At 56.8% G+C, this 14949-nt stretch overlaps 1 protein-coding gene and 2 non-coding genes across 3 annotated transcripts; all 3 read right to left on the reverse strand.

Annotated features, from left to right (window-relative positions):
- Positions 1 to 1750: 1750 nt before the first annotated feature.
- On the reverse strand, positions 1751 to 7119 carry ATP5F1B (ATP synthase F1 subunit beta). The gene is given in 11 exon segments (XM_008175262.4): positions 1751 to 1978; positions 2317 to 2518; positions 2916 to 3128; positions 3285 to 3407; positions 3677 to 3835; positions 4070 to 4254; positions 4625 to 4746; positions 5246 to 5282; positions 5285 to 5419; positions 5945 to 6127; positions 6950 to 7119. Coding segments are annotated over 11 exon segments (1590 nt in total). The 5' UTR covers positions 7083 to 7119; the 3' UTR covers positions 1751 to 1880.
- On the reverse strand, positions 4351 to 4424 carry LOC112060597 (small nucleolar RNA SNORD59). The gene has a single exon (XR_002889879.2). It is a non-coding gene; the product is annotated as a small nucleolar RNA SNORD59 (small nucleolar RNA).
- On the reverse strand, positions 5819 to 5892 carry LOC112060598 (small nucleolar RNA SNORD59). The gene has a single exon (XR_002889880.2). It is a non-coding gene; the product is annotated as a small nucleolar RNA SNORD59 (small nucleolar RNA).
- Positions 7120 to 14949: the final 7830 nt, after the last annotated feature.

Genomic DNA, 14949 nt, shown 5'->3' on the forward strand with positions numbered 1-14949 from the left:
GGCAGGGAGGAGGGGAAGGGAGCCGGGAGTCCTGGGACAGCCAGCAGCTGGATGAGATCCCTGCAGGGAGGGCACAGGGTTGGCTTCAGGGGTGGGGCACTTCAGAGCTGTGCCATTGGCACATGCTCGGGGGTCCGTGTGCCCTGAGGCCCCAGGGCTCCGCCCAATCCCACAGCTCTTCTCACCAGGCAGGCCGGGGGCGCTGCTGTCCACCCCATAATTGTGTTTGGCCTCCCTGAGGCAACCGGATCCGGTCTTTGGCTCCTGTTGGACTGTTGCCCTCGGTGGCTTAAACAGCTGCCACGTTCCAACCCAGAGGTGGCTGCATTTCAGCAGCCATTGTAGTGTGGTAGGTGCCAGGTGCTGCACAGAGACCAGGGGCCTGGACTGGCTTAACTCCAACCTAGTGCGGAGCCCAGAGCTGGGGGGCAGAACTGGGTTCAATCACTTCCCCTCCGCAGCTTTTGTCTAAGCGCCTCAGGGCAGGGAGAGTCTCAGCGGCTGGGGGCCCTGAGGTGTTAGATGCAACCATAGACCCGTGGCAGCTGCTCAGGGAAGATGCTGGAGCAAACAGAGGGGCCAAAGGGGAACACCCCGGTTACTGGGCATGAACCCAGCTCGTGAGCTCTCTCGCTGCTGCTGTGGGTGGAACATCCTCTCCCCAGTCCACCACGAGGAGTATTGAGCAACTAGACAAGGCAACCATCTAGGAACCGCGTCCCCCCAGCCTCCCTCTCCTCTTGCAGGGGGTACGGGCTTCGCAGAGCAGCGGGTGTTTGTGCTGGGACCCAGCCACGCAGGAGTTAACGGCGCCAGCAGCCGCCGCCCGCAGGTACAGCTGAGCAACCCGCTGCTTCTCCCTCCTGGACTCTGCTCTGGCACGTCTCCTGCAGCACTTCCCACAAGCCCGCTGCTGCGTCATCCCCCGGCTGCCAGCGAAGCCATGTTAAGCAGGCGCTGGTGCCAGACCGGGGCTTTCAGTGCGGAGGGGGGGTGGGGTCAAGGTCTGGGCACCGAGCTCGCTCTCCTGGGGAGGTGCTGAGCATATTGGGAAGCAGACAGGGCTGGGTACTTGCCCCATGGCCAGTGGCCCCCACCTCTTAAAGCCAGGCCCGGCCCTACGGTTACAAACCAAGAGAAACGGGCTCATGCCCTTGGGAACAGAACAGCGCTGCCCGAGGGGGAAGGTTGGGTCAGCCTGGCCCAGCGTGGCAAGGACTATTTCAGCGCCAACGCGCTTTGTTCTCCGCTGCCCCAGAAGCATCCGCCAAGCTGCTCTCCTGCAAACATGTGCAGCAAGGAGGCTCTGAAATCTCAGGCCCTCGCCTTCCCCAGCCATCAGGGGACCGAGTTCGGCCGATCCCCCCCACCCGCTAGTTAACCGTGGGCAGGAGCTGGGCACGGTGGCATCTCCGCTGGGGGGTGGCGTCAGCCAGGAGCGACAGCAGCTCCGGGTCGGAGATGAATGACTCAGCAGTGTGTGTCCTAGCTGCCGCCAGGCCCCACGCATCAGCCAGGCGGGGACAAGCTGCCCCGCAGGGCACAGGGAGCCCAGGGAGGGAAGGAGGCAGTCCAGGCCCAGGGATCAGCTGGGTTGGAAGCCAGTTGCACCGTTTACTAGCCCTGTAAGTTATGCTGCCACCCCTAGAATCCCCCCCCCCCCCCACACACACACACTGATCCAGCTGTCACCCCCCACCCAGAACTCTGCCCCATGCAGCTCCTCCCCCCACAGTGACAACAACCCTGCTTCACGTTTGAAGACAGATGTTTTATTGGAAACTTTAAATACACTCTGCAGACACGACACGACACCCAGCTGGGGCCCTGGGGAGCCGGGCGGGGATGCGGTGGGGGAGAGGCACGACGGAGCCGGCGGCTCATGAGTGCTCTTCGGCCAGCTTGTCCGCCTTCGCCACAGCCTCCTCGATGGGGCCCACCATGTAGAAGGCCTGTTCCGGCAGGTGGTCGTAGACGCCTGCGCACCAGGGAGCAAGGGGCAGCAGTGAGGAGGGGGACTCTCCACAAGGGGGCAGCAAACACCAGGGCTTTTACACAGCTGGGGAAGGTCCCTGCAGCTTCACAGGAATCATCTCAGGGAGGAGGGGGCTGTTCTATCCCCCCCCCCAGCTCGAAGAGCAGCCAAGCCCCTGCCAGGCAGCCCAGCAAGGCGGCCATGTACCTCAGTGCCCCACTTGCAGCACCAGAGGTGGGCCCAGCCTCCCAGCTGGGAGTCTCCATGGGCCGCAGCCATCAGCCCCCCACTGCTAGGGCTGGGTTAGCCAGAGTCGATAAGCCCCACCCCCAGCACCTCACCTGCCAGGATTTCCTGGAAGCCCTTGATGGTTTCCTTCAGAGGGACCAGTTTGCCCGCGTGGCCAGTGAAGACCTCGGCCACCTGGAAGGGCTGGGACAGGAAGCGCTGGATCTTGCGGGCGCGGGCCACTGTCAGCTTGTCCTCCTCGGACAGCTCGTCCATCCCCAGGATGGCAATGATATCCTGGAGGGATTTGTAGTCCTAGAGGGGAGAGACAAGCGCTGCAGGCCACCGGCAGGCTGGCAGAGCTGGGGGCAACCAGAGCTGCCCGCTCCTCGGCAGCGAACCGGGGCTCCCAGATCCCACAGGCTGGATCCTAGAGCTTCCCCTTCCCATCAGCCTAAGTCTCTAGGCCAGCTGCATCCAGCGACAGTCCAGCCCGGGGGCACTGAACGGGGGACCTCGAGGTCCCTTCCAGCCCGTCGCAGAGTCCCCAAGCGCCCCCCCCCCCCAGTCTGTGCTCCTCCCCTCTGGAGGGATGGGGAACCGAGCAGCAGAGAGACTAAGGGACTTGGTCCAGCTAACAGCAGGGACCCTCCCACGGGGCCTTCGTCGCTCTCACGCCTGACCCCATACACCCTCTCGTAACAGCTCTCACCTGTAAGATCTTCTGCACCCCCCGGGCCACGTCATAGTGCTCCTGCCCCACGATGTTGGGGTCCATGATGCGGGAGGTGGAGTCCAGTGGATCGACGGCAGGGTAGATGCCCAGCTCAGCAATGGCGCGCGACAACACAGTCGTGGCGTCCAAATGGGCAAATGTGGTGGCAGGGGCAGGGTCGGTCAAGTCATCAGCTGGCACATAGATCGCCTAGGCCACAAGGGAGATGCCGATGATGTCATGCTACGGCCGGCACGACGGGAAACCCCTACGGGAAACCCCTCGATGAGCCGGGAGAGGCCGCTGTGTCCGAGCGGGCACTGAGCGGCCACTCCCCAGAACAAGGGCCGCTCGGGCGCCGGTTACCTGCACGGAGGTGATGGAGCCCTTGCGGGTGGTGGTGATCCGCTCCTGCATGGTGCCCATGTCAGTTGCCAGGGTGGGCTGGTACCCCACGGCTGAGGGGATTCTGCCAAGCAAGGCGGAGACCTGAAAGGGAGCAGGGCCAGGTCAGGCGGAGGCTGCAGAGACACGGACGGCCTTGCCCAGAGGGGAGCCTTTCACGTGGATTGGACGAGGCGGGGCAGTTCCACGTGAGCCACAGAGAAGAGCCATCTGGAGCTACAGGGAGAGTTCCTCCCCCCATCCCCCCTTTTTGCTGGTGGCCAAGGTTCCCCAGCTCACCACATTGGCCAGGGGACCTGCCAGTCAGGCTGGGCAGGCAACCATGGCTCCCTGGTGCTGCCCTGCCACCATACCTCAGAGCCAGCCTGTGTGAACCGGAAGATGTTGTCTATGAAGAGCAGCACGTCCTGGCCCTCCTGGTCTCTGAAGTACTCTGCCACTGTCAGCCCCGTCAGTGCGACCCTGGCACGGGCACCCGGGGGCTCATTCATCTGCCCGTAAACCAGGGCGACCTGCAGCACAAGGGGAGCGAAGGTGTTACCAGGCCCCACCCAAGAACCTCCTAGCTCTGCCCCCAAGGACCATGCGTTTCCCCAGTGGGGCTGACCCAGAGGCTCTTTGCTTGGCCATCCACACAGCACTGCTCAGGGTACGCTGCACAGACGCGAGGGTTCGGCTTTTGCTCCTGGGCAAACACAGCAGAGCAGCTCGACCCCCTGGGGCCTTAACCAGGGGCGCCCCCTCACCTTGGAGGTTGTGTCCTTCAGGTTGATGACCCCCGACTCGATCATTTCATGGTACAAGTCGTTCCCTTCGCGGGTTCGCTCCCCGACGCCAGCGAACACCGAGTAGCCACCGTGGGCTTTCGCCACGTTGTTGATCAGCTCCATGATCAGCACGGTCTTGCCCACGCCGGCGCCGCCGAACAGACCTGGGCGAGGGGGGAGTGGGTGAGGTTGGTTAGCTCAATAGCGCCCCGAAAAGCAACTGCTTTGCCACGAGGCTCTCCCTGCCCCCGCCCCTTTTTCCTTCTCAGAAAGGCGATAGTGGCTTCAGCAAACTCAGAAGAACGAAAGTCATCAGGTTACTCATCAGCGAAGGAAACAGGGCACGTTAGCAAGGGCAGGAACGGACACTACTTCTGAACCCACCAAGCTCCTCTTACTCGCCCCCCCCCAGTAACAAAGGCTCAGGGTGGCTTCCTAAGCTCTAAAAGGGAGCCCAGCTCCATGACCCATGCGCTGACCCCCTCCCCGAACCCCGCCTCCCTCCCCCACATGCCCCTTTGATCTGCAACGTACCGATTTTGCCGCCCTTGGCGTACGGTGCCAGCAGGTCCACCACCTTGATGCCGGTGACCAGGATTTCTTGCTCTACGCTCATCTCAACAAATTCCGGGGCTTCGGCGTGGATAGCAGCAAACCTGCAAGACAGGGGCCCAGGGAAGCACGTCAGCTTGCAGAAGGCAGATGGCCTGGGTGGATGGCATTCAAGGCCTGCTAGGGCACACCCTGCTGCGTGCCGCGGGCAGGCGGCCGCAGCTGGAGAAAACAACGAGCCGTTGGGGTCTCTCTTTTTGAGGGCAGCTCTTAGCAGAGGTTCAGTGCCACCTCACTGCTTCTCTGCGTTTGTACCGCACCTAGGCAACGGGGACCCATGGTGGCTGGATTCAAGGCACTGTTGAAACCGAAGGGTAAAAGTGACTGAATTGGGAGAAGACACCGGATGTTCAGTTTAGCTCCTGCCATACAAGTCCCAGTGGAGACGCCACTGCAAACTCTCAGCCATTTAAGAAGGCCCAGAGGGCCTGTGACAATACCCGCCCCCCATTCTCTCATGCAGCCCAGCCTCTTTCAGTTCGGATTTGCAGGGGCTTGCTCCTTCTCCCCCGCCCTGCGAGACTGGAGACCGTTTGCACTTACTGTTTGGTCATTATGGGGCCTCTCTCGTCGATGGGCTCCCAATCACATTCATGATTCTACCAAGGGTCTCGGGGCCTACGGGGATTCTGATTGGGGCCCCGGAGTCCAGCACTTTCTGTCCTCTCACCAAGCCTTCGGTACCATCCATGGCGATGGTACGAACCGTGTTCTCACCTGCCAGCGCATGGGAAAGGAGCATTACATGGATGCTACATAAAGGCCATCACAGTTAACAAGACAGTGGCTGCAAAACCTGTCCTGACTGACCACAGCAAGCACAAAGGTGCCTCATGGGGGGTATCTCCTAACTTAGCAGGGAGGACAGTTCCAGGGACGCCTAGTGGTTAGGGCTCTAACCTGGGAGAGCTACATTCAGCTCCCTGCTGTGACACATGTGGGTGACCTTGGGCAAGTCGCTTAGCCTCTGGTACTGGAGGCTGCATAAGTACCCAAGGTGGAAGGGACATCAGAGCAGGCGACATGCCCAGGAGTCCCTGGGAACAGTTTTCACAGCATCCCCCGCTGTAGCTTCTTCCTAGACAGATCCAGGCCAGCAGCCATTTTAAGCCGGCTCCTCCTCAGATCGCAGACCTGGCTTCAGCACGCTCAGAAGAACGAAAGTCATCATGCTGGATCATCAGTGAAGGAGGGAGGTCTTGGCCCTATGCCAGTTACAGACCCGGAGGGGCCGCCACTTACCCAGATGCTGGGCCACTTCCAGCACCAGCCTGGTGTCCCTGCCCTGCACCTCAAGGGCGTTCAGGATCGGGGGCAGCCCCTCGTCGAACTGGACGTCCACCACGGCGCCGATGACAGCCACGATGCGGCCCGTGGCAACCCCGGGCTTGGCGGCGGCGGCCGCCTGCGCTGCATAGTCCCGTCCTGGGAGAGAGCAGAGGAGGGGAGAGTCAAGGTCAGACACTGGGGCCGGGGACAGGCTGCTTCGGGGGAAACCAGCAGCTTATCCGAGGGGGCTGGGCCCCCCTGGGAGAAAAGAGCCTTGCAGCTGTGGCCCACCTGCACCCCAGGGGTACCAGCGCCCCCCGCTCCCAGGACAAGTCTCCCAGCCCTGAGTCTGGCCTCAAGCAGCCGGGGGGGGGGGGGGGGGGGGGGGGAGCCCAATCTCCCTCCAACCTGGGGCAGTCCCATCCCAGCCCCAGTGCCACCCCCCACCCCCTTCAGCCCGGTTCCAGCCCAGCTCCCTCCCCGCGACCGCCCCCCCCCTGGAGCCCGGATGCCCTGGGGTCCCCCCCCCACACACACTGCGGGCCGGTTCCGATCCAAGCCCCCCCAGTCCCTCCCTCCCGCCCCCCCCCGGTTCCGATCCAAGCCCCCCCAGTCCCTCCCTCCCGCCCCCCCCCACTGCAGCCCAACCCCCAGATCCTCCCCCCCTGCTCCCTTCAACCTCCGCCCCCCCCCCGGACCCCCCCCAGCCCGGCTCTCCGCCCCCCCCCCCGGGCCCCCCCCGCCCGGCTCTCCACCCCCCCGGCCGGCTCTCCGCCCCCCCCCGCCCCTCCACCCCCCCGGCCGGCTCTCCGCCCCCCCCCGGGACCCCCCCCCGCCCGGCTCTCCGCCCCCCCCCCGCCCGGCTCTCCGCCCCCCCCCCCGCCCGGCTCTCCGCCCCCGCCCGGGACCCCCCCCCAGCCCGGCTCTCCGCCCCCCCCCGGCCCCAAGGTGACCCCGCCCGGCCCCGCCCGCCCTCACGGGCTCCGCCGGCGGCCGCGCCCCGCAGCAGCAGGTCTCGGAGCGGCCCCGAGGCCCCGGCCGGGCCCAGCGCCCCGCGCCGCAGCAGGGGGGAGGCGGCGGCGGCCGAGCAGCGACCCACGAAGCCCAACATGGCGGCGCAGAGTGAGCCCGGCCGCCCGCCCGCCTATGACCTGCGCGCGGGGGGCGGGGCCGCTTGGCCCCACGTGACCCCGGCCCGCGCGCTCTGTTGGGCGGCGGGCTTGCCAGGCTTGCGTCCCCGCGCGCTCATTGGGCCAGACTCCTGCCCATCGCTCCGGGCCCGTCTCTTCCATTGGGCGGGAGCCCTGCCACTCAGATGACGCTGCCCCTTCCAGTTGGTCAGCGCAAGGGAGGAAATCCTCCGCGGCGCTTGAAGAGGATTGGCCGGCGGGGCTGGAAAAGGCGGGCTCACTACTTAAGGGCACAGGACCCAGGAAGGCGTGACCACGTGTCCTGCCTTGTCCTTGCTCTAGGGCTGGGCCAGGCAGCCCTGGCCTGGCAGCGGGGGGGCTGCCCAGGGGCTGGTTTCGGGGGAGGGTTTTTTCCTGACTCCTGATCCCACCGGCCTTTCTCAGCCCCTGGAGCCGACGTGGCTCCCGGGGAGCGTCTACACCTAGCCGGGCCCTTGGCCTGGTTTCAAGCCGGACAGTCCATTTTTCCATGGGTTTGACCCCTGTCCAGCACTGAGACAAAAACCGCACGGGGGTTGATGTGGGCTCACTTTGAAGAGGGCAAAGCTCCCTCCCCACGGGCGGGACCTTGCCCCAGACACTCCTGGGACGGAGCCGGGGCTGGGGGGGTGGCGTCATACGATCCACCCTGCCTTGTAAACCCAGCCCTGCAGGAGCCGGGCTGGTGGAGTTCATGCTGCATTGTAAACCTCGGCTCACACGTGCTGGGCGTGGGTCGCTCAGCCAGGCTAACGTACCCACGCTGCACCATACAGCCCTCGGGGCTGGGATTTGAGCTCCATCCGCACTGCAAAATGACAGGGCTTGGACCGAAATGACAGTGGGACCCGAGCTCTGACCCATCCCCCTAGCAGGGTCCTAGGATTCGGGTGAATGCTTGTTGACCCGAGGCTGATTTGTGGGTGGATGGAAGGGGAATTGGAGCCAGCACAGGGATTTGTCCCAGGTCACACAATGAGGCAGTAGCACAGTTAGAAACAGGACCCAGGAGAACTGAATGTCATCTCACCCAACCCAGAGCTGGGAAGACAACCCAGGAGTCCTGGCTCCCATTTTCCCTCCATTAACCGCCTCATTCTCTGCCAAATCGACATCCGTGATGTATTAATGCCCCGTACACACAGCCAGGGGTAGTCCTGGCCACGTTATGCCCCCATTTTAAGCTGCCTTTAAAAAAGAAAAGAAAAAAGGAATCTTTCTGTAACGGTGAAGCTTGAATAGTGATTTGATCACTGTAACAGTGATGCGCATGGCTCAGAGGGTGGTGCTCTCCCCCTTCGGGTCTGTATTGACCTCAATGATCCAATGCAGGGTTATGAGGTGCCTCACGAGCCAGCCCAAAGCGGGGCTCCGTGCCCTCCCCTCACTAGGTGCTAGCCCATACTGCTTTTCAAATGAAACATAAAGGTGATGTCCTGAGCTCCTGCGGTCACTACAAATTCCACATCACTTTTTCCAATGGCTAGTCCAAGAGTCCTGGCTAGAATGTCACTGGGGTAGTGATCCTCCACCTCTTCCCACCCCAACTCAGTACACCTTCTCCCATCTAGCCATTAAGAAGGGTGGTTGCTTGCACCCCCCCATGATGATAACCCCTTCACTACGGTAATTACATTGGCTCCAGTTTCATTTAGACACATTGTTCTAAATGAACAATGAGGGGATGGCTAGCTCAGTGGTTTGAGCATTGGCCTGCTAAACCCAGGGTTGTGAGTTCAATTCTTGAGGGGGCCATTTGGAGATCTGGGGCAAAAATCTTTCTGGGGATTGGTCCTGCTTTGAGCAGGGGGTTGGACTAGATGACCTCCTGAGGTCCCTTCCAACCCTGATATTCTATGATTCTCCAGAAATTCCTCTCCTAAACTTATGTGCACTGTTATAAACAGCTGCTGTGATCCACTCAGAGGTGGCTGCATTTTAGAGCATAAGGGAGGAGTGAAGGTATCCCTGTGAGCTGTTCTCCCATGGGTTTCTAAAACATTTTGGCTCCCCTCCCCTTGTGATGAAAAGTGCTATTAACAAAACAAAACAAAACAAAAAGATATTCTCTGAGATACAGAAAAAGTTGGATGTCTGATTATTTGTAAGGAAGGTCTTAAACAGGATGGTCAGCAAAACATCCGTATCCCTTAGATTCTGTAATCCCAGAGCCGTCATGCACAGGAATCTACCACCACCACCACACGAGCAACACCACACGAGCAAGACCCACAGATGAGTTATCTACACCTGGCTAAAGAGACTCCAAAAATGGGAAGGGTACACAGCCTTGACATGTCCAGTTTAGGCACAAAAAGTTTTCCAAAACCTGTGAAGATCACTGACGAATCTCATCATTGAATAAGGCGGGTGGTGGATGTTTCTGAAGTCAGTAATTAGTATCCACCTGCTATAGCAAAAGCAAGACCTGATCTGTCACTGCGAGACCTTTTGATCATCAAGATAAACCTGAGATGGCTGCACACCAATGCACTTGTACGATCGGAAGGCTAGCTAAAATAACCTTCCCTTTCAGGCCTTGAAAGTGCTTTACAACCAAACACCTTATTTCTCATCCCCAGCATGGAGGTAGTTTATTATCCCGTTTTACAGCTGGGGCAACTGATGTGCTGAGAGGCGCTTTGCTAACGGTGGCAATTTCAGTAGAAATCAGGTGTCCCCACTCCTGTCTTTTAACTATGAGATGCTCCCACAAGAAGCTCATTACCAAACTGGGGACTGTAATTCTTATCAGCACTGATCCACATCAATTTTAAAATATTTAAGCATTTTTTCCAATTATTTTTAATTTTTACAGTTTTAAATCTATAATTTTGCACATTTTAAAACATTTTTATTGATTCTAAATTTAATGATAGATGTTGAGAATCAAAAAGTTCAATCTTTATAATTATTAAAACATATATTGTCAACATCACATGTCAAAGTATACAAAGCAGACCTCCTTAAATCAAACGCTAAAGTTCTCAAGCAGCATTTTTCTTACGTTCCCTCTCTGTAAATGTCAATGATCATCACTAGAAATATTTCTTTTGTCGGTTTGTTGGCATGCAACGAAACCAACATTTACCAATCAAAATCCAATTCTTCCAAGCCTAATTTTAGATGAACATCAAGGGCTTTACAGTAAAGAAAACATTCACAAGACCCTTAACTCTGATCCCTGTGCATGAAATAAAGACACTAGAGCAGCTCTGGAAAAAAAAAATCGACTTGCCTGAGATGATTATTCTGGAGGGATGAGCAGAGTATGAGTTTTCATTGTGGTAACGTAGAACAAAAATCTTGAGCCCGGACTGGTAATTTTCATGGGAGTTTTACAAGGTTGATAATTAAAAGATTTTTTTATTTATTAAACTTCTCTGGCTGCAGATTGATTTTCTTTGCTTGTCTATTGTTTATCCTGCCCTGAAATGGGAAATGCAGCCACTTTGATAAATGGACTGAAAGGTAACTCTGATGCCACAGGAGCTTGTGCCTTGTGCCTCTTGGTCCTCCGTTGAAGTGTTATTTTGTAACGCGGTCAATCCTTACGCCGCCCATAACAGTCCATTAAGTGAACTTTCTCTGAGCGAGCCTGGCCCCATTCTACATAGCTATCAATAGATCTTGCTAAAGTGCAGACCTAAAATTAGTACAGCCGGCCAGCATTTCGAGCCGCCCTGCATTTCTGAAACAGGGACGCTCATTCCACCCCCTAGGCCAGGTACGCTCACTCCACCACCACGCATTCTCACCACCCGCTTAGAGCGGAGATCAACAAGGACGAGCACACACTGGAGCCAGTGCTGACCATGGGCTGGAAGGTGAGTTGTCTTTTTTACAGGAGATAAGCACAACGCATGAAGGGTCTGAGCTGTAGCACACTGAAGTCAATGGAATGAATCCCCATCAAGGCTAATGGGGCCCCCTCTAGCAATTGACAGTTGAACTAGATCAGCATGAGTAATAGCCCCCCAACTTGTTAAAAGTTATTCAGCACTCTTTATTCTCATCCTAGACTTGTGACTAAGCCTTGGTAGTGGTGTGGTTGATGTATCCCCAGGTAGGCAAACTGCTGTATCCTTTTTGTCTTCTTCCTCCCCTTTACAGTATTGCATGCAGTGTTTTCAAGCTACAGGGGGAAGGGGGGAGACACTAGAAGGGATTTATAAAGGACTTTGTATATGCTCGGAGCCTGACCACCACTGTTTTATATTTACCACCTCACAGAAAGAATTACAGTGAGCACACACTCATGTGGATATGGACTGAAAACAGCAGTTAGTTGAATCTAAAATGAGCCCTGTCACCATTACATGGGGGGAATGCCAGGAGAGGTATAACCTGTCTATGACCTATACATACCTGTCATCCCCTTTACCAGCATCATCAGTGGCTCACATCGCTCCGAGTTGAACTGGCCCAAGACAAAGCAGTCCCTTTGTAGGACTTTTGGGACACCCTTTTGGAAAGTAGCAAAAAATCATCTCTGCCTATTCGGGACTTCGGTGCTTTTGTTCCCTCCCTCAACAGTAAGTTCCTCAGAGTATAGACAAAACACCACTCCTCTTGGTTTGCTTTGCACTCTCTTCTAGGAACGGCACAGCCCCGTATTTGCAAACCACAAAACAGATGCTTGAGCATTATCTGGTGTAGCCACAGCTTGACCCGCTAGGACTCGTACAGAGAGAGTTGAGTTCATTGGGGCAGTCAGCCTCCACAAAAGCCTTTCTACTGTAATCCAGGTTCCAACGGTTAGGGGACCAAGTGCTGCCGCTCAAAACATACCTCTCACCCCAGCATGCAGCTGCCTGTGTCTCCTAGGTCACGTGGCAGCCCGTACGGATGTAGGTCGGCAGGACTAGCTTCAGCGTCTACCCTGAAGCATCACCCTTTGGACAGAGTGGTTCGAATGCCAGTGTTCATTCTGTTGTCTCTAGATCGGTGGATAGATCCTTTCCAGGTCTGCCCGGGGGGAGTCCCCTTTGTTTCCCTGCTGCCAACCCTCACCTCTAATCAGACGCATCCTCATGGGGTTGGGGAAGATCATATGGGGTCTCTGGAGGCCGAGGACCTCTGGTCGTCCTAAGGCTTGTATAAATATCAGGGAGTTAAGAGCAGTATGTTGAGCCTGCTCAGCCCTGCTACGTGGAGGAGGAAGGAAGAATTTATTAATCCGAACAGACAACTCTGCTGCCACCTTTTACATAAACACGAGCACAATCGACCCAACTGTGCCTGGAGGCATTTTGCCTCGGAGACTGTCTCATAAACTCCTCGCTTAATCTCTGAGTGGCTTAGCTTCCAGGGAAACAGAACACATTAGCGGGGCAGCCGAGCGGGTCCTTCTCTGATCACCACCAGTGGTCGTTATGCCCAGATGTGGGTAAATCCATTGTCTGGCTCTGGGGATGCCCCAAATGGACCAGAGCAGGATGCCCTTCGTGCCAATGCCCCCAGTGCGCTGTTGAAGATAGTGAACAAGAGAGTTGAGTGGAGGTCCTAGCTAGAGGGGCCCCACGGTGTCCAGACTGGTCGCTGGTATGGGCCCGAGACCCATCCTTGCTTGGACCATGGTCTCTTAGAATGAGGCCAGTGGTGAGGGGGGAATACGTTCCTCATCCTAGAAGGGATACAGACAGTATCACATCAGACTCTGAAGAATCCAATGCTTCTGCCAAGAGAGGGGCAGAACCAGTTGGGACTGGTGAGGGAGAGCCAAGCCCAGGGATATCGTGGGAGGCTTGCCTCTCGATTGCCCCGGGTTCTACGGACGCTTCGGAGGTAATGGCACTACAGGGTCTTGACCCAGCAAGATAGGAGCTGTAGGGATCAGTACTAGCTGTCCACCTTCTTGTATTGGTGGCAATACCAGTACCAATAGGCTAAGCAGGTCCCTTGCAGCTGCATATGCTTCTGGGGTGGTTGAGGACAGCACTGTCTGATTATGCCGCAGAGATCTTTCAGGGGATGGCCCGGATGGACCCTCTCTCCCTAGGCAATGGGAGTCTCAACCTCTACTTGGCTTGGGTACAGACACACTCTCTCAACGCAGCGAACTGGAGGAAGGCCTGTCTTTTCTCTGTACTGGCGAACAGGAACAAGAGGCCACAGCCAGTCTCCGGTGGGGCACTCCGCACCACAGCGGATGGATTTGGGGTGCTTTACCCGTGACAGGACTCAAATGGAGCCTCCGTAAGCAGCACTCGAGCCTCACCATTACCTTCCTGTGAGTAGGGCTTGAATCCTTAGCAAATATGGCACTTGTCACTAACGTGGGATTCTCCCACACATAACGAGGGTGGGAGTGGGCTGCTGGCCAGCACAGGTTTGCACAAGTCCGGCAGGGCTTAAATCCCAGCATGAAGCATCGTTCCACTACAGAGAGAGAATTGGTCAAAAGTCCTAAAATGAAAGCCTAGCATTAAGAACTACGTAAGGCTAATAACTACAACTAATTAACTTCTAACAACAGGATATACACACACAGAGCGACAAGCGCTTCCCTCACAGGTCTGGAATCACTGACGACCATCACTGGCGGTAAGAAGGAACCGAAGAGGGTCGTGCAGGGGGGCACAATCCTCTTACATCAGCACACGTGGCACCTGAGGGTGCTCGGATCACCCCGATGGGTACCACTGCAGGAAAAAACTCTCTGGCAACTGTGCTTGAGGCAGGTACGCATCTCCAGTGGAATAGATGTGTGCTAGCAGCCAAGGACCATTCACCTTCTCTGCAGCTGCTACCTGTCTCTAGCTAGCCCAGTTCTTTTCCACATGTTTTTATTTAACGCAGGGGTTTAGGCAATTGCCTTCAACTGGCAGTGATTCTACTGAAGCAGGTAATTTGGCACCTACGTTCGATATAGGAGCTGGACAACGGCCAGCTCTTACTAACAATATTTAGGACCCCTTTAAAAGGGAAGTTGCTTAAGTAGACATCCCCGCTGAGCAGAGGGACACAGCACTTGGGACTACAGCAGCATATAGGGACAGTAACAGAACTATGACAAAACCCGAACAAGCAGGGTCACGTCTTAGTATTAGCTGCAGGAAGCCCGATTTATGTTGTGCCAGGAATAAGCCAGAGAGCTCCTGTTCCGCAGAAGGTACCAGGTAAAGCCGTAAGTGACGAGAGTGTCAGGCAACGTTCTTTGCTGTACCTATTGTCAGGCAGCAGCAGCCGTCATCAGTCCTACATCCACAGTTCTCTGAATGGTCTCTTGTACCCAGCACAGGAGACTAGAATGGTGCACACAGGGCTGTTCCATCTTACATGGGAGGGGCACAAGTGACTCCTTTATAAAGGCTGAGCGGCCCAGGAAATCTCCTTTCCTCTAAGGCTTAGCCTGGCCCACTCCTTTTCAGTGTCTTTTGGCAACTCACTGCTCCTCTCTCATCAGATAGCGTCAAGGCTAAGGCCAGCACCAAGAGGGGTTAAATGAAGATCAAAAGGCAACAGCGGTGATCGATTTGTATCTATCTTCTCCCTTTTATGGCCCTCACTCTGCGAAAGGCATACAGATTTGCCGTCACAACAGCAGTTCTAGATCGTATCCCCCCAGATTCAAATGGCACAGCCCTGGACAGTTTGAGCAGCATACACCCCTGCACTTACTGAAATTTCTTCTGGGCTTCTGCACCATTAGCTCTGAATCGTTAGACCAGGCCTACATTATGTGCTTACAGGGGTATAACTGTCGTGCAGGGCTGCGAAAAATCCACACTGGTGAGTGATGCAATTGGATTGATCTAACTCTGCTGTAGACAGCAGTACATCAGCAGAGGTGGATTGCCCGTGCCG

Source organism: Chrysemys picta, chromosome 22 (genome assembly GCF_011386835.1).
Source record: "Chrysemys picta bellii isolate R12L10 chromosome 22, ASM1138683v2, whole genome shotgun sequence".
In the NCBI taxonomy this organism is placed as follows: domain Eukaryota; kingdom Metazoa; phylum Chordata; order Testudines; family Emydidae; genus Chrysemys; species Chrysemys picta.